At 43.0% G+C, this 20,542-nt stretch overlaps 1 protein-coding gene across 1 annotated transcript in view; it reads left to right on the forward strand.

The window, feature by feature from the left end:
* Nucleotides 1-308: 308 nt before the first annotated feature.
* The window catches only part of CABP7 (calcium binding protein 7), a 106,742-nt gene continuing 86,508 nt past the window's right edge, over nt 309-20,542 (forward strand). Inside the window, exon 1 of the mRNA XM_040420272.1 lies at nt 309-417. Within this exon, the coding sequence (XP_040276206.1) occupies nt 309-417 (109 nt within the window). The remainder of the gene's footprint in view (nt 418-20,542) is intronic.

Below are 20,542 nucleotides of genomic sequence, written 5' to 3' on the forward strand. Positions count from 1 at the left end.
TCTCTGCCGTCTCTTCAAGTGACATCCCTCTCTTCAGGTGGCATGCTGTCTCTTCATGTGACATGCTATCACTCTGCTGGCTGTCTCTTCCTGTGACAGCCCCTCATTCCGCTGCCTGACATTCGTGTGGCAGACCCTCTCAATGTGACGGCCAGCGAGTGCCCGCATGCGGCTCACCTGTGCCACCCGGCCAGTGACAGTGCCCGCGCTGTGTGACCATCCGCTGGTGGCAGTCTCTCGGTGACAGTCACTCCGTATGCTGCCCCTTCGAGTCGTGTCTGCCCCCGGGTGTCCCCTCGCCCGCAGAGATGCCTTTTCACCCGGTAACGGCGGCGTTAATGTACAGGGGGGTCTACACCATCCCCGAATTACTGAGAGACCACTCACCCACGCAGCTCCCCGAAGACGAGATAGAGGGTAAGTACTGCGGCTATGGGGGAGCACTAGTTCGGGGGGCAGCAGCCATCCTCTATGTAGGGGAAGGGGGGAGACTCCAACAGGTAATGGGGGGAGGGAGTCACCTAAAGGTGAGGAGGACACGTGGAGGCTTGTATATAGTGGTATATATATATAACCGTGCAGTCTGAACACAGTCCTAGGTGACCCCTGGGATGTCATGCCAAGAGCAATGATCCAAGGCTTGCATGGGGCTTCCCCAGTCTGGACTATTGATGCAGGTTGTAATATGGCAGCCAGGATCTGGAATGTGGAGAGGCTGTCTCCCATGTCTTCTCTGGATTTCATTCATGGACTTGTCCAGTGAGGGTGATGATGGATGGAGTGACTGGTAATTAGTGTAAACCAGCTGATAGCAGGGACTGCTGCCAACCTGCCTCTGCTCAGTCCCTATGGCCGGACCTCACTGTGCCCTAGGACTTGCTCAAGCAATTTACACTGTTTTTACTGATTATATAACAGGGCTGGAAGTTTGGTTTTTTCATCATCAAACACATTAAAACCAGCTTGCTTCTGTCATCTTCCGAATGTCCTATAGAGAACGCCTCCGGCTTCTCTGACACTATTGTATACTGCACTTTTATACCATGTAATGGTTTATTACTGCTGCCAAAAGGACTAAATGGTGATATTGAAAATGTATTGAAGATGACATTGGCACAGAAGGTTGGCATTGGTAACTGTTCAATGGGAGGTCGCTTCTTGGTGCATACTGTGATTGGGTCTGCTCCGACTGTGACACCTTGGTTAATATTTGTCACAGTTTCTTGTTGAAGGCTGTTAACAGTTGTCAAATGACATGGAAGTGGAGTTTTTTTTTATCAATGATAAAGCAGTACGATATAACAAAATCCGTGTTTGTCCCTTCTCCCTTTGAGCTTCCCATAGGAAGTAAGTGAATGTGCCCTCACGCTTGGCCCTTCTCCATCCAATGCGAAGGAACCGTTTGACAATATAAAAGCTTTAAATTGTTAGCCAAGATGAGAACAACATAGGGAAAGCAAAGCAAGTCCATGGACGTTCGGACCAAGGGCCCAGTAGGTGTGAGGAAGGTAAACGGTATACTGGTTGGAGAATCTGGTCTGATACCTGACAGCTGAGGGTCTCACTCCGTATAAATGGGCCAAATATTAATATTTAATGACATATTAATGAAACGCTCCAAAACATCTTACAAATGGTAAGATCTGTAGTCCACCTAGATCCCAGGCTGCTGGCAATCCATGTGTCGGCTGATCCTGCAGCAACGTGTATATGGAAAATGAACTACTGCAAAAGCGCCAAATCTTTTTATCCCTGCAGCATTGTTTGACCCATGTAGGGGGGGCACGATATTTTGCATAAAAGAGTTGTAAGTGATGTCTAAAGTGTCGTCTTATGATAAAATGTCCAACATGTTTCGCTTCTTTTCCGACACTTGCCACTTTTCTTGCAAGGCAGGCCGCGGACAGGAGCTCCGTAGCCGGACACGTTTTAACCAACGTGAGCACATGCCACACATTACACCAGAAATCTATTCTAGCTCCTGGCTGGAGGAGATTTCTGTTCTGGGGCACGGACAGCAGTAGATGCGACAAATTTATGAAGAGGTGCGCGCCTGGTGAGATCTTCCGTCTGCAGGGTTTTTCCACTAAGACTGGCTTGTGAACAGAGGCGGACTGGGAATTTAAGATGGCCCTGGGGGAAAAAAATAAATAAAATAAAAGTGGCCCCATGTTGTAGGTGGGTCCAAATTGACAGAAGCCGGGCAATACAAGTAGGCAGATTAAACATAAGTAGGTAGGGCCTGCAATACTGTAGTGCAGCAAAAAAATACTGCCGCCACAGCAAACACCAAATACCATAGTGCAGCACAAAATCATCATCCTGGGGACGGTGATTACAGTTGACTTCAGGAAGGTACCTGCAGCTGCTGGGTAGGTACATAGGTATCTGATGCTCCCAGCATTAATTAATGCGGAGAGCATCAGATCGTTATGTACATGCCCAGCGGACAATAGAAGGGCTCGGGCGGCCCCATGGGCATCGGCCCACTGGAAGCATTTCCCTCTAGGGTCTATGGCCAGTCCGCCCCTGCTTGTGAAATGCCGGTCTTTAGTAAATGACCCCCAATGTGTTTTACACTGTTGAAATGAGGATATGAATTTGTGTTTTACTGTCTAACCTTTACTATATATTCAGCTAACGCATTGGCTTATTCTATTCCTATTGATTGTCAATATCGGAGTGACAGAATTGGGCGCATGGGCGATTCGGTAAATCCAGGTACCTGGTCACCATAAAGAATGAGCAGAACCCACTTAAAGATCCTCTGATGACTTTCACGGTTCATCAGGCTGTATTCAGATTTTCATGGTAGGCTTTGGGTTTGGGTTGATGGATTTATGATGATTGAGTGTAAGCGGTTCTTATTTAAAATGCACCAACGGACATTGGAAACCAGGAGAAACTTTCAGGTGACGCATCATTGAAGCGCTGAACTTCTGCATTGCAACAATTGGTAAAGTTCCTCTCTCCCAGGCCGGATTTATTACACTTTACAGTTTTCACCTGGTTTAATATTTAGATCATGCACCATTCAGACAGCATCTCATTTATTCGTGTCCTTCCAAATGACAGAGTGCAATGTGAGTATTACGTACTGCAATATCGCTCCTTCAGAGCACAAATGAACAATAGTGAGACCCTATGTGCAGCGGGTGGTGATGGAGTGGGGACTTGGCCGTGCCTCCTTTATATGGTCACTGTTGTCAATACATAGCTGCCACTTCAGTCACTGTGATGAATTGCCGAGGAAGATTGACTAATTTATGTATCAAATATTCCTTTAAAAATGTTTACTGCATCAGGATGGCAACAAATGTTTTGCAGCTGGCTTTAAAAGCATGATGTTCTCCTTTGTCCTATGACTTCAGAGGGAGCGAGCAAGCTATAAATCTTCAGATGGAGTCCTTCAGAGTTCTCTTGAGTCTTACATCCATTTTACCATGACGAAGCTGAATGGCAGCTTGTACAAAAATACCACTTACCAAAGGACCAAAATAACAGCCTGCAATGACTATTACTAAATAAGTCTTCTCCTGTCCTCTCTATTTTACTCATTTGGAACTGGCACAATAACTGGGTTGCAGGAATATGGTCCCCAATATGATTATGAGACTAAGGCCTCATGCACATGAACGTATTTTGTTTCCGTATCCGTTCCGTTTTTTTTGCGGATAGGATGCGGACCCATTAATTTCAATGGGTCCGCAAAAAATGGGGACAGCACACCGTGTGCTATCCGCATCCGTATGTCCGTAGCCCCGCAAAAAAAATAGAACATGTCCTATTCTTGTCCGTTTTAGGCATTGCTACAATGGATCCGCAAAAAAAACGGATAGCACAATTTGTGGACCGCTGAACACATACGGTCGTGTGCATGTAGCCTAAGGTTACATGCACACGACCGTATGTGCATGTAGCTTAAAGAGGACCTTTCACCATAATAAAACATCTAAACTAACTATACAGAACTATACAGACATGTAGAGCGGCGCCCAGGGATCCCCCTGCACTTACTGTTATCCCCGGGCGCCGCTCCGTTCGCCCGGTATAGGCTCCGGTATCTTCATAGTTAGGCTCCACCCAGGGGAACCTGCCGGCGTCGCATTCTTCCATGCTGTAGCACTGGCCAATCGCAGCGCTCAGCTCATAGCCTGAGAGAAAAAAAAACTCATAGGAGAAAGAGACGCCGTCAGGTTCCCCTGGGTGGAGCCTAACTATGAAGATACCGGAGGCTATAACCGGAGAACGGAGCGGCGCCCGGGGATAACAGTAAGTGCAGGGGGATCCCTGGGCGCCGCTCTACATGGTTGTATAGTTAGTTTAGAGGTTTTATTATGGTGAAAGGTCCTCTTTAAGGCTACATGCACACGACATGCACACGACCGTATGTGTTTTTAGTTCTGAAAATTGCGGATCCGCAAAAAAACAAAAAACGGATGCCATCCGTATGCCATCCTTTTTTTTTGCGGATCCTTTGTAACAATGCCTAAAACGGACAAGAATAGGACATGTTCTATTTTTTTTGAGGGGCTATGGAACGTACATACGGATGTGTATAGCACACGGTGTGCTGTCCGCATTTTTTGTGGACCCATTGAAATGAATGGGTCTGCATCCTAGCCGCAAAAAAAAAACGGAACGGACACGGAAACAAACAACGTTCGTGTGTATGTAGCCTAATGGAATGAATGACTGTAAGGTAAAAAAAAAATGATCGCAGAGATAACATGAACTTACCTGAAGCACAAGGAGTGAATATATAAGCCTCTATTGATGCTGGTTTACTTAAGGAGGACCTGTCTCCTCTCCTGACAGGTCTGTTTTAGTAACTACCTGCATCCCCCTTGTAAAAACAATTCTGGAGCATCTATTCCTATGGCTCTGCGATGTACCGTTTCTTTATTATTTCTACTAGAAGTTATGAATGAATTGCTAGAAGTTGGCAATGAAGGTCAGATGGGTGTTACCAGTTGTAGATGTGCCCCTGCACAGTCTGACACTTACAGTACTGACTGGATAGTGTAAGACTGTGTGGAGACACCCCCCCAACTGGTAACACCCATCTGGACCTTCATTGAAAACTGCTAGTAATAAACTTCTAGCAGGAATGAAAAAGGAATGGCAGAACATAGAGTTATAAGAATAGATGCCCCAGAATTGTTATTGCATGGGGAACAGGGGCATACTGCCAATTAGGTGATGTTAGGAAATTATCTCATACAGTACCACCTAGGGAAATCTGGGGGGGGGGGGGGGGGGGGGGGGTAGGCAGCAGGGCCGTGGGCAATGAGTGCTTCCATTGTGGCAGCGCTCATCTCTCGATATTCAACTGTATTGCCACCAGGACACAAACCACCGCATTCTGACAGCACCATGGAGGTAAGTATTTGAGTTAGTTATTTTCCTTTGGCAGCACGCCATTGGGCCACTATGGGGCGGGAGCACTAGTTTTTGTTGTACTGTCATACCTTATAAGGGGCATTTTTATACTGGCCTCACATAAGGGGGCCTTTTTTTGTGCTGGCACACATTGTAAGGGGTGGCACATTCGTTCTAAAAGAGGGTATGTTATAAGAGGCATTTTTGTACTTCCACTTGTTATAAGGGGGAATTTTTTGTACTGGCACTCATAAGGGGTATTTTGTGTACTTGCACACATTACATTATAAGGGACATTTTTTGTACTGGCACACATTACAAGGGTTTTTTTTGTGTTGGCGCACATTATTAGGTGGGTATTTTCTTTATACTGGCACACATTATAAGAGACATTTTTTTCTAATGGCATACATTATAAGGGACATTTTTTGTACTGGCACACATTACAAGGTTTTTTTTTTGTGTTGGCGCACATTATTAGGTGGGTATTTTCTTTATACTGGCATATATTATAAGGGTTATTTGTACTCACACACATTATAAGGGGGTATTTTTTGTACTGGCACACATTATAAGGGAAATAATTACCACTGGGAAGCATGATGGTGGGCCGTATTACTGCTGGGAGACTTTGGGGAATATGATTACTAGTATGGGCTCTATGGGGGCATTATTATTTCTTGGGCACAATGGGGACATTGCTACTACTGAGGGCACTATTAACACTAAGTGCACTCTGGCAGAGAATCATTACTGTTGTGGACACCCTGACACAGTATCAGCTTAGGACAATTATTTTTGGGGTACACTATGTTTACGTCACTATTAGTGTCAGCACTATTTGCTGGGCACAATTATTTTTGAGGGCACTATCTGTGTGGTACTAGTATTTTCAGTGGGACTGTCTGTTTCCGCAGTAGAATATTAGAGAGCACAGTGGGCACAGTATTGGGGGTAACAGAATGGGGTGTTCAGTAGATGGTGCGGATGATAGAAACATAAAAAACTAAGATGTCAATGTGTCAAACTCTGCAGAGACAACAGATGGCATCATCATGCCGGTCCGAATGGAGAAGATGAGGAAAGAGAACATCTACATCAGAGGAGACATGACTAGATGTAAGAAGTATGTAGTGCTGTATATCTTTAACTCTTTAACAGTAGGGCTGGAGGGAGGGAAAGGGTTAGGTTAAGAATTTGGCACAAGGGGGAGGCATGTTGTTTCAATTTTCGCCTCGGGCAGCAGAACGGCTAGGTGCACCCTTGATGGGGAAACCAAGTACTTGATGAAACAGACATGTCAGGAGAGGTTACATGTCCTTCTTAAGCCTCCTCCATTATGCAAAAGGAGGATCGGCCTGTTGCCTTATGTCTTTGCTTACTTTATGACAACTATGCATAAATGGATTCCAGCATAGGAGAAAATTTCCAATCTTTATTTGAATTGTAGGTCTTAGGTGTTAGCGTTACAAACCCTGGTTGTAAGTTGGATTCTATTGATTTTCAAATAAAGGTTGGGGTTTTTGTCCTATTTGGATGATGGCATCCCTTTCTGCATTTATACACGCTTGGCTCTCAGCATTTCCGTGCATCCTATCTATGCCAGGCGAGCTGGACTCTCTATTTCTGTTTATTAACAGTACTTATGGATTAGGCTGTTAGCCCATATTGGCTTCCCCTCCTTAGTCGGGCCATAGCAACTACACAGATCTACTATATAGTATGTACACTCTTGCCTAGCACCATGCCAGAAGACCAATATAGATATTTACATCCCATTGCTTATATAGCTCCAGAAATTGTCATGATTCACACCAGTCCTTTTCCCAAATGTGGCTCACAATCTCATTCCTCTATCACAGGCATACACTCTACGACCCATTAATAAGCCAAAAAGTTATCGGTATGTTCCAGAATGTCCAAGAACCTGGAGAAAACCCACACAAAGATACGGAGAACATACAAACTCAATCAATTTGTTGTCCTCAGTTGGGTTCACACTTAGGGAACACAGTGCCGCAAAGAAACAGTGCTAACCACTGAGCCACTACAATACACTACATTGGGTAGTGAATACAGAAGTGAATTAGATATGTCCAGGCTAAGCAACCAGTTTCACCAGAGTATAGACCATGGTAACTTTAAAGCACATTTCTGTCATCTGAATGTAATAAATATTAATATCACACTAGACATTAGATGTTGCATTATTCCAGCTCTGAATATTTTTTTGATATCAGACCAATTGCTCAATATCTGCAGTGTTATTGTGACCTACTTTAGCCTAGCTCACTCTTCATAGGCTATAGATAACACTACCAACCAATTAGCGATAATGCAACCACCTACTGGTTGCAACACAGAAAAAAGTGAGAAATCATTTAGACTAACCACGCAAAGGTATTTATGCCAACAATTAAAAAACGGTAGACTTTGATGATAAAATATAAACCACAGGTCATTTTAATTATGTACCCTAAAAAGGAAAGAACACAAATGAACTTTTACGAAATGATAGAATAAAAACATAACAAATCTGCATAAGCAGATGTGACGGGAATGCACGGCAGCTGGCAGCACATACATCTGCATGCAGCATCCATTGATCACAGTGCAGATGAAAGACACAATATTGTGGCAACGACTGCAAATCACTTGTCAATTGCTGGCCCTTTGTATAAGCCGCCTATAATACACTTCAGCTGTAACGATGTTTAATGTCCCATTGCAAATATATAATTGAAACCTCAATAATAACAATTGGTGAATCAGAAACAGCAGCATCAAATTAACTAAAATATGCAGGTTCTCGGTATAGTTGTTCCGCTTTATAAAAGTGTCATTTGCAAAGAATTGTGTGTGACTCTAGTAACAATGATCTGCCTTTTACACCGATGGTGCCCTCACAAACTAGGACGCTCTTCTATCTCCTGCTCTATAGGTAGATGATCAAAGAGGTTATGCTGTGCAAAGTGCATGGTAATACATCCATGATCTCTGCATGTAAGTTCACAAGTCAACCAGGACTGTGTTGTGAACTTTCCATAGAGATTATAAATGGGAGTAGAGCAACAGGAGAACAAAAGGATGGGGCAATTGAAATTCAACATGTTCGATCCTTATCTTCCCTGACAGCCGTTGGTGGCTTGACACCATACACATTAGATGGTCAGCTGACATCAATCTTAGGCCTCTTTCACACGACCGTTTTTTTTTTTTTTTCGTTTACGGGCCGTTTTTTGCGTTCCGTATACGGTCCGTATACGGAAACCATTCATTTCAATGGGTCCGCAAAAAAACGGAATGTACTCTGTATGCATTCCGTTTCCGTATTTCCATTTTTCCGTTCTGTTGAAAGATAGAACATGTCCTATTATTGTCCGCAAATCACATTCCGTGGCTCCATTCAAGTCAATGGGTCCGCAAAAAAAAACAGAACACATACGGAAATGCATCCGCATGTCTTCCCTATCTGTTCTGTTTTTGCGGAACCATCTATTGAAAATTACTGTATACTGTATATGCCATACGGAAAAACGGAAGGGAAAAACGAAACGGAATGGAAACGTAAAAGCAACGGAAACAAAAAAAATGAACGGATGCGGACCTATTCACTTCAATGGGGCCGCAAAAAATAGAATTCTGTTTCGGAACGGAACGGTCGTGTGCAGGAGGCCTAAGGTCCATTCACACATCCGTATGTGTTTTGCAAATCCACGGATCCGCAAAACACAGACACTGGCAATGTGCGTTCCACATTTTGCAGACCGCACATCGCCGGCACTATAATAGAAAATGCATAATCTTGTCCGCAATTGCGGACAAGAATAGGACAGGTTCTATTTTTTTCGAGAACAGAATTGCGGACCCGGAAGTGCGGATCCGCATTTCCAGATCCGGACAGCACATTGTGTGGCCCCATAGAAATGAATGGGTCTGCAATTCCGTTCCGCAAAGTGCGGAACAGAATTGCGGACGTATGAATGGAGCCTTATGTATATGGCCAGCTTAAATTGGTTGTTCCGAGTGTTTAATACTGATGATCCATCCTCAGGATAGGTCATCGGTATCTGATTGGTGGAGATCTGACCACTGCCACTGATCAGCTGTTTAAAGAGACCGTTGTGCTCCATGAGTGCTGCAGCCTCTTCCTAGGTCAGTGACATCACGTTGATCGGTCATATGGGCCATTCAAGCACAGCTGCCATCCAATGAACGGCACTATAGTTGGTAAGCTGCAAGAAGGCTGTGGTGCTCACCAAAGCGGTGCAGCCTCTTGAAACAACTGATCGGCAGCGGTCCCGGGAGTCAGAACCCCACGATCAAGTGAAGATTAGTGATATAACAACACACACACAAAAAAAAGATTTGCTCCCCTGCCAGTTTCAAATGTGGTCTTGTAATCTCTAGGTTCTCAATTTGTATTACCGTTGGGGGTACTTTGATATATATAGTTTCAGCTGGGGGTACCTGGTTTAGGAACATAGGGGCACATTTATTAAGACCTGCGTCGGTTTTAATAAAGCCCCACAGCTGGCGGAGGATCCGCCGAAGTTATGAAGAGGTGCAGGCTAGTTCTAAATGTAAGACCGTTTCCTAGCTGTCTTACATTTAGACCATTTTCGACGCCTAATACAGGTGTAGAAAATGATGAATGAGACGCATCCCCTTCAAAACTGGTGCAAAGAAAAACTGTCTTAGTTACCCATAGCAACCAATCAGATTCTACCTTTCACTTTTCAGAGCTGCTTTGGAAAATGAAAGGGTGAATCTGATTGGTTGCTATGAGCAGCTAAACCAGTTTTCCTTTGCACCACTTTTGATGAATCTCCCCCATAGATATAGGGTGAGATTCATATGCCAGTCTTAGACCATATTTCATTTGAGTCAAATGTGCCAAACGAGACACATGCCCCCTAATAAATTTGCCACATTTTTGGCTGTCCTTTTTTCAGAAACTGAAATGTATGCTTTTTATAGGCAAACGTTGACTTGCACTATACTTTGGGCCAAATTGTAAGCTGTAGTATATCTGTTGGAATCATTTAATAAACTTCACCCATTCGTGGAGATTTATCAAAACTGGTACAAAGGAAAAGGGACTTAGTTGTCCATAGCAACCAATCAGATTCCACCTGTCATTTATCAAAAGAGCTCTGAACAATGAAAGGAGGAATCTGATTGGTTGCTATGACCAACTAAGTCAGTTTTCCTTTACCCCAGTTTTAATAAATCTCCCCCATTGTGTCTAGTTTTTGGTGGCTACTGGTATGGAGAATGTTTAGCCCCTGGTTCCCGAAAGTACATGCAGTATCCATTTTGGGCTTATTATGGTATTCACTGGCATTTCCCCAATCTTAGGTTGCATTCCTTCCATCTAGTGCACTTAGCTTTGTTTCCTCCTCTGTCTGCAAACATCTCTATAGTCTGTCACCCATTAGGAACGACTCTGATTTTACCTACGAAGATGAAGAACTAAGAACATCCAGTACCTCGGTGATGCGCAGTTCGAAAATAGCACACACTTTACTGAGTGATATGCCATATCAATTGAAATGTACACAGGGCAAATATTGGTTTTATTACAGATATTGTTTGAAGAGATAAATTCATTTTAAGACTTGCTTCTCTTCAAATAAGATTTTTCAGTAGATCATGCTCGTCCCGGGCATTTGTTAACTTGTGCCATTCCTGGAAAATGCTGCATTGGTTACCAGAATGGTGGAAGTAGTATTTTTGTAGGTTATGTGAGTAGTATGTGAAATGAGAAATGTTTGATATAGCCCTCTAGGTCATGCTGTGTAAAGTACAGGCGGATGTGTGACATAAATGAGATGTCTTATTCTGCTGCCTTCCTGTTTCTTGCCATGTAATGTTCTCCCTGTGAGTTATGATTTGCCCTTTAGCCATATTCCTGCCTTTGATTCTAGTTATACTCTGTATTTAATATGCAACATTAAGTATTTTAAGACATGCTTCTTCCTTGTCCTCTTTTAAATTAACTCCATTTTTTCTGTGAATAGTACAATGTCGTATCCAATAATAGTATAATGCTAAGCTATCTATCATCATTGACAACAATTTACATATATTGGGTAGGTTACCTCATGGTATAATGCTACCAGTGTGTTAAAGGGGTGTCTCACTTCAGTAAGTGGCATTTATTATGTAGATAAAGTTAATACAAGGCACTTACTAATATATTGTTATTATCCATATTGCCTCCTTTGCTGTCTGGATTCATTTTTCTATCACATTATGCACTGCCCGTTTCCATGGTTACAGACCACCCTACAATCCATCAGTGGTGGTCGTGCTTGCACACTATAGGATAAAGCACCAGCCTATGTGCGCTCCCATGGTCCCGGCCACCAGAGAAGCTGACGCTTTCTCCTATAGTGTACAAGCACGACCACCACTGATGGACTGCAGGGTGGTCTGTAACCATGGAAATGAGAAAAGTATAATGTGATGGAAAAATGAATCCCGCCAGCAAAGGAAGCAATATGGACAATCGCAATACATTAGTAAGTGGCTTGTATTAACTTTCTCTATATGATAAATGCAACTTTCTGAAGTGAGACAACCCCTTTAAATATTTAAAGGGGTTTTCCTGCACTTTTATATTGCTGGCCTATCCAAGGATAGACCATCAATATCTGATCGTTTGGCATACTACACCCCACACCAACACTGATCAGCGGTTCTGCACTAGCACCGGTGGCAGAAGACGGTCCTGGTGCATTGTGTAGTGGATGGAGCTGGTCACTGCCGTGCTGCTCCCATTCACATAAAAAGTGCTGAAGCAACCAGCTCCATCCACTACACAATGGATGGAGATGTGTAGATTTGATTCTGACGTCCGGTAAAAGTACAGGAAAACCTATTAAAAGATCATCTGTCACGGTTAGAATCACTGTTCAATCAAATCATGTACATCACTTTAGTGTTTGTTGCATTTGTGTCCCATTTTGTGGATCGTATTAAAGGGGTTTCTGGGAGTTCAATATTGATGGCCTATCCTCAGGATATCTATTGATCAGTCGTTCTGGTGAGTGCTGCAGCCTCTTCCTAGGCCAGTGACGTCACCTTTATTGGTCACATGGCCTAGGTGCAGCTGAGGCCCATTCAAGTGTGTGGCCTGGGCTGCAGTACCAAGCACAGCCACTATACAATGTACGGCACTGTGCTTGGTAAACTGATGAAACACTTGATTGGCGGGGATGCCGGGATGCGGACTCCCACCAAACAGATACTGATGACCTATCCTGAGGTTAGTCCATCAATTTTGAACTCCCAGAAAACCTTTTTGATTAGATGTAAATAAACCTGAGAGGTTTGCCTATTCCTGAACAAGTCTATGTGGTGTGCCCTGTAGGCCTGTTCAGTGTACTGAGATCATCTTGAGGGGCTAATCATATAGTAGAAATGTGATTCATAAGGGACCATTTCTAACCAATTGGATTCCATATAAGCCAGAAATAAGAACCAGGCAATAAGCAGTCAATTGTGTAGGAGAAATTCAAAAGGATGGAGATGCCATCCATGCTACTTACAATTCCATATAACCAAGTAATGAGGCCAAACTGAGAACTTACTTTGGATAGTGTCTGTGATGGGGCTTGTCTCCTCCACCTCACCTCCACTGGATAAGATCTTTGCTTGTGCCTTTAGTAATTGAGTTTCACCATATGTAATGTTCATACATTGGAAAGTTAGGGTACTTCATACTAACATTCTTGTATGGAGGATTTTGATGACATCATAAGTCAGTTCATTTTGAGGAAGATGGAGCTTATCATGGAAACCTATGACACCACATTGATAGAACAGACAATTAGGAATTAAAGCTTTCCGAGATGTTAAAGTGAATGGGGCTGAGCGCGATACCAAGCTATACAATATACGACGCTGTGCTTGGTAAGCTGCGAGAAGGCAGTCACACTCACGGGAACACTGGTGCCTTCTCTAACAGCTGATCGGCAGGGGTCCCGGGTGTCAGACCCCCACCGATCAGATAGTAATGACCTATAAGCTAGTTTTAAGCTGGTCCTGCACTGGGTCATGACATGACCCATGACATGCACAGTTCATTCTTTCCACCATTCACTCACAGTATAATAAATATGGACCAACATAATTTCCATCTGTCCTAACATCTGTTCATACATGCTGACATTATATAATTTACCTATTATACAGTCACAGAAAACAACTGCTTCTGATCTGCCTCAAAATGCAGCTGACACATGGATCATCGATCCCCATGATAGTTGCTTCTATCCTCCAGCTATAACATTACCCAGCGGTCTAAATCGCGCATTTCAAAGCACCACAACCTCAGAGATTAGTAGTATTGAGAGAGCCATTTTGGTTCACAAGCATCATATATTGAAAACGGTTTGGTAAATCACATAAGTCATATAATGTATTCTGTCCCGTATTCTATTTTGGCTACGCACATGCTATCCTTATATCTGTATGTCTTAATCAAGTGACATCATTGCCACATTCTGTGTGTTCTTCTATCTTTCCACATTCATTCATGTCCATAATAACCATATTGGACTTTTTTTTTTCAGAACTTCCTGATGTACCAAAAGCTGAATATGAATTAAAGGGGTTTTCCAGGTGTTTAATATTGATGACCTATCTTAAGGATAGGACATCAATATCTGATCATTGGGGGTCCAACTCTCGGCACCCCCACTGATCCGCTCTTTGAAGAGACCATGGTGCTTCGTGCATCGGTCACATGGAGAGCACTTCCGATCATCAGTCACATGGCTAGGTGCAACTCGGTCCCATTCAAGTGAATGGGCTTGAGCTGCAATACCAGGCACAGCTACCATACAATATATGGTGCTATGCTTAGTATGCTGTAAGGAGGCCTCTGCGCTTATCGGAGCAGCACAACTGCTGATCTGCATGTTGCCAGGAGTCGGACCCCTGCTGATCTGATATTGATGACCTATTCTGTTATATATTTGTAGCCCTGGAAAATCCCTTTAAGCCCTTCCTGATCTCCGCCTTACATACAGTTGCAATAAAAAGTATGTGAAGCCTTTGGAATGATATGGATTTCTGCACAAATTGGTCATAAAATGTGATCTGATCTTCATCTAAGTCACAACAATAGACAATCACAGTTTGCTTAAACTAATAACACACAAAGAATTAAATGTTACCATGTTTTTATTGAACACACCATGTAAACATTCACAGTGCAGGTGAAAAAAAGTCTAATAGACTAATGACATCTTCAAGAGCTAATTGGAGTGAGGTGTCAGCCAACTGGAGTCCAATCAATGAGATGAGAATGGAGGTGTTGGTTGCAGCTGCCCTGCCCTATAAAAAACACACACCAGTTCTGGGTTTGCGTCTCACAAGAAGCATTGCCTGATGTGAATGATGCCTTGCACAAGAGAGCTCTCAGAAGACCTACGATTAAGAATTGTTGACTTGCATAAAGCTGGAAAGGGTTATAAAAGTATCTCCAAAAGCCTTGCTGTTCAGTCCACGGGAAGACAAATTGTCTATAAATGGAGAAAGTTCAGCACTGCTGCTACTCTCCCTAGGAGTGGCCGTCCTGTAAAGATGACTGCAAGAGCACAGCGCAGACTGCTCAATGAGGTGAAGAAGAATCCTAGAGTGTCAGCTAAAGACTTACAAAAGTCTCTGGCATATGCTAACATACCTGTTAGCGAATCTACGATACGTAAAACACTAAACAAGAATGGATTTCATGGGAGGATACCACAGAGGAAGCCACTGCTGTCCAAAGAAAACATTGCTGCACGTTTACAGTTTGCACAAGAGCACCTGGATGTTCCACAGCAGTACTGGCAAAATATTCTGTGGACAGATGAAACCAAAGTTGAGTTGTTTGGAAGAAACACACAACACTATGGTGTGAAGTATGGTGGTGGGGGCATCATGGTTTGGGGCTGCTTTGCTGCATCAGGGCCTGGACGGGTTGCTATCATCAAAGGAAAAATTAATTCCCAAGTTTATCAAGACATTTTGCAGGAGAACTTAAGGACATCTGTCCACCAGCTGAAGTTCAACAAAAGATGGGCGTTGCAACAGGACAACGACCCAAAGCATAGAAGTAAATCAACAACAGAATGGCTTAAACAGAAGAAAATACGCCTTCTGGAGTGGCCCAGTCAGAGTCCTGACCTCAACCCGATTGAGATGCTGTGGCATGACCTGAAGAAAGCGATTCACACCAGACATCCCAAGAATATTGCTGAACTGAAACAGTTCTGTAAAGAGGAATGGTCAAGAATTACTCCTGACCGTTCAACCAGTTATTAAATCCAAGGATTCACATACTTTTTCCACCTGCACTGTGAATGTTTACATGGTGTGTTCAATAAAAACATGGTAACATTTAATTCTTTGTGTGTTATTAGTTTAAGCAGACTGTGATTGTCTATTGTTGTGACTTAGATGAAGATCAGATCACATTTTATGACCAATTTGTGCAGAAATCCATATCATTCCAAAGGGTTCACATACTTTTTCTTGCAACTGTATATAGCCGAAGTCAGGTCCTAAAAATGTCAGAGCCCAGCAGGTGCCATAGCCATCGGGGTTTCTGCAATTTTAAACAGCCGACACCCGGGTCTAATATCTGTGATCCGCGATAACGCCGACATTTAACCCCTTAGATGCAGTGGTCAATTCACCTTCCAAAGAAAATGGAATAAAAAGTGATCAAAACCTCATACGTACTCCAAAATGGTATAAGTTTCAATTACAGATCACCTCGCAAAAAAAAATGAGCTCTCACACAACTCCATAGACTTAACTATAAAATGTTATGGGGAGTCAGAATATTCTGATGCGAACAAAAAAAAATTCCAAAGTTTTTTTTTCCCAGTATTAAAACACAATAAAAACGATACAAATGTGTTATCGCTGTCAGTTTTACTGCATAGTGAATGCTGTAAAAACGAAACCCATAAAACTATGGCGGAATTGCATTTTTCCAATTCCACCACATTTTTGGATTTTTTCTTTTTCAGCTTCCCACTACATTATATTCCATATTAAATGGTGCCATTAGAAAGTAAAACTTGTCCCACAAAAAGAACAAGCCCTCATACAGTTACGTGGACGAAAAAAAAAATAAGTTATGGCTCCAGGAAGGTAAAAATGAAAACGGAAAATCCCAGGGTCTTGAAGGGGTTAAATAGAATTAGGGATATTTCTTTCCTGCAAAGCGCTGCTCATTACAAACATCCTAATGTTACCATCACACCTACCTTTTTGGGGGTTATCTTGCCCTGTTCTATGAGGCATTCATTACAATCAAAGTCCTCTTGCATCCATCTTCAAACGCTTTGTAAATGATTCTCATTTCTCAGACATGAAGCTATTTAGATTTCTTTTCCTTCTACCATACCTTGACTCCCTGTTAATTGGTCTGCTTCTGTGAAGACTCTTGCCCTCACACTATAACGTGGGAGTCTGAATTTTATCAAGACTCGCCGCACAAAGTGGAGCAGTTAATCACGTTTGGTCGTCTTTTATACCGAAAATTTAAAATCCGATCATAAATCTGAAAAAACTTTCGTTATCTCCTGCAACCTCGTTTCCTTCGAACGACTTTTCTAATAACGCATTCCACCCAGGCCTGCTGCATCATTTGCTTTTTATTTTTTCTTCCCAAAACATATGCAGGTTTTGAATCCCCCAATTATTAATAAAAAAAAAAACTGGCTATGTGCAGGTATGTGACAAGCGTATCTCATGGTGTTATCCATGACTAGTCAGGGAATATGGGCACTCTTTGGAACACTGTTCCGTCAATTCTGTGGTACCATACATTTTCTCAAACTTCCGTTTTACCAGACCTGGTGCAAAGGTTATATCATTCACTCTGCGTGTTAAAAGTCCAATTAGCATATGCATTGGTTAAAGACATTACAGTATTTCCCAAAGTGTTGCGTGGGACAACAGGTTCTGTGCTATTTATTGCTTTTTCTCACCCGCCATAATAGCAAGAAGTAGCATCAAGACAAGACCCAACCTGAATTTATCCACACTAATAATTGAAATTAAATTACAACTCATTTTACTAATGATCATTTGCAAATCTGCAGACATGTGCCCTAAGTGTAAATGCTCTCTGTTTCTTTTGTAAATTCTTCTGATTATTTTGTGGTGATGATAAGCATTCCCATGGGTACAGACATGGCAAAAGGAACTAGATACTTAAGAGAACTCACTGTACTCATATTTTGTCTAGAATTGGTTTTTGAAAATGTCACATTAGGGCTAGGGCCACATGGTCAGTTTTCCTGATGCAGTTTTGGAGGCCAAAACCAGGAGTTAATTCAAAAAATTAGAAAATGTTCTACAGGGAGTGCAGAATTATTAGGCAAGTTGTATTTTTGAGGATTAATTTTATTATTGAACAACAACCATGTTCTCAATGAACCCAAAAAACTCATTAATATCAAAGCTGAATATTTTTGGAAGTAGTTTTTAGTTTGTTTTCAGTTTTAGCTATTTTAGGGGGATATCTGTGTGTGCAGGTGACTATTACTGTGCATAATTATTAGGCAACTTAACAAAAAACAAATATATACCCATTTGAATTATTTATTTTTACCAGTGAAATCAATATAACATCTCAACATTCACAAATATACAATTCTGACATTCAAAAACAAAACAAAAACAAATCAGTGACCAATATAGCCACCTTTCTTTGCAAGGACACTCAAAATCCTGCCATCCATGGATTCTGTCAGTGTTTTGATCTGTTCACCATCAACATTGCGTGCAGCAGCAACCACAGCCTCCCAGACACTGTTCAGAGAGGTGTACTGTTTTCCCTCCTTGTAAATCTCACATTTGATGATGGACCACAGGTTCTCAATGGGGTTCAGATCAGGTGAACAAGGAGGCCATGTCATTAGATTTTCTTCTTTTATACCCTTTCTTGCCAGCCATGCTGTGGAGTACTTGGACGCATGTGATGGAGCATTGTCCTGCATGAAAATCATGTTTTTCTTGAAGGATGCAGACTTCTTCCTGTACCACTGCTTGAAGAAGGTGTCTTCCAGAAACTGGCAGTAGGACTGGGAGTTGAGCTTGACTCCATCCTCAACCCGAAAAGGCCCCACAAGCTCATCTTTGATGATACCAGCCCAAACCAGTACTCCACCTCCACCTTGCTGGCGTCTGAGTCGGACTGGAGCTCTCTGCCCTTTACCAATCCAGCCACGGGCCCATCCATCTGGCCCATCAAGACTCACTCTCATTTCATCAGTCCATAAAACCTTAGAAAAATCAGTCTTGAGATATTTCTTGGCCCAGTCTTGACGTTTCAGCTTGTGTGTCTTGTTCAGTGGTGGTCGTCTTTCAGCCTTTCTTACCTTGGCCATGTCCCTGAGTATTGCACACCTTGTGCTTTTGGGCACTCCAGTGATGTTGCAGCTCTGAAATATGTCCAAACTGGTGGCAAGTGGCATCTTGGCAGCTGCACGCTTGACTTTTCTCAGTTCATGGGCAGTTATTTTGCGCCTTCGTTTTTCCACACGCTTCTTGCGACCCTGTTGACTATTTTGAATGAAACGCTTGATTGTTCGATGATCACCTTCAGAAGCTTTGCAATTTTAAGAGTGCTGCATCCCTCTGCAAGATATCTCACTATTTTTGACTTTTCTGAGCCTGTCAAGTCCTTCTTTTGACCCATTTTGCCAAAGGAAAGGAAGTTGCCTAATAATTATGCACACCTAATATAGGGTGTTGATGTCATTAGACCACACCCCTTCTCATTACAGAGATGCACATCACCTAATATGCTTAATTGGTAGTAGGCTTTCGAGCCAGCTTGGAGTAAGACAACATGCATAAAGAGGATGATGTGGTCAAAATACTCATTTGCCTAATAATTCTGCACGCAGTGTATTTGTCATTTGTACTTTCTCTCCTTCTATGATCCACTACTGCATCAGGAAACCTGACCATGTGACCGTATCCTAAAGGAGTTTTCTGGCTGAGTATCCCAGTGGTCAGAAGGTGTGCAATATAAAAAAAAATATAAAAAAGAATCAAACAAAAAAAACACTTACCTGCTTACCTGTCCACAGTACTACTTCTACTTTTTCAGTGCCACTGCCCCATTCTCATCCACTTCTGGTCCCGGCTGGACTGGAAGTGGCTTGAACATGGCGTTCAAGCACATGTGACCACTGAGGCCAGCGATTTATTGCAGCGGTCACAGGACCAAGATACTTATAGTCTGCCAATCAGAAGCGGCCAGGAATGGGGCAGTCAGGGGAGGACTGGGAACTTAAAGTGGCCCATATTGTAGGTGGGCCCAAATTGACAGAAGGAGGGCAGCACAAACAGGCGTGGCCAATGTAGCCAGGGACAAGAGAAGTAGGCGAGTCCAGCAATACCATAGTGCAGCACAAAATGCTGCCCCAGCTGAACTGAATACCATAGAGCAGACCAAAATACTGCAGCCCCAGCTGCAGTATTCAACTGTGAGGACGACGCGGTTGAATTCAGGAAGGCACCCTGATGCTCCCAGCATTAATTAACAATGAGAGCATCATTATGTACTTGGCTGGCAGCCATGAGGATGGCTGTGGTGGTCCCCTGGGCATCGGCCCACTGGGAAGTTTCCCTGTAGTGTATATGGCCAGTCTGACCCTGAGGGCAGTGTTGCTGGAACAGCAGAACTGCAGACAAGTTTTTTTTTTTTTTAATGGGCTTCCCTTCTGAGCACTGGCGTTGTGGACTCCTAGGCCAGACAACCCCTTTAAACCGTGAAAAAACAAACACTCCAGCATTTTATTTCCCTATGTAATAGCATAGGCTATTCTCAAAGAATAAAGCCTCATGCACACGACCGTGTGCCGGCCGGGCCTGTGCTGTGGACCGCAAATAGCGGGTCCGCACAATACTGGTCCCAGCTGTTCTGGCACCACATCACAGATGCGGACCCATTCACTTGAATGCACTACTTTTTTGCGGTGCAGTTCGTCGGATGTGGATCGCGGACCCCATTCAAGTGAATTAGTCCGCGATCCGCATGCGGCGGCCCCATGGTCGTTGCCCGTGCATTGCGGACCGCATGCGGTCGTGTACATGAGCTCTAATGTAGAGGTTCTTCTGTATGCCTTCTGTTTAC

This window comes from Bufo bufo, chromosome 2 (assembly GCF_905171765.1).
Source record: "Bufo bufo chromosome 2, aBufBuf1.1, whole genome shotgun sequence".
In the NCBI taxonomy this organism is placed as follows: Eukaryota; Metazoa; Chordata; class Amphibia; order Anura; family Bufonidae; genus Bufo; species Bufo bufo.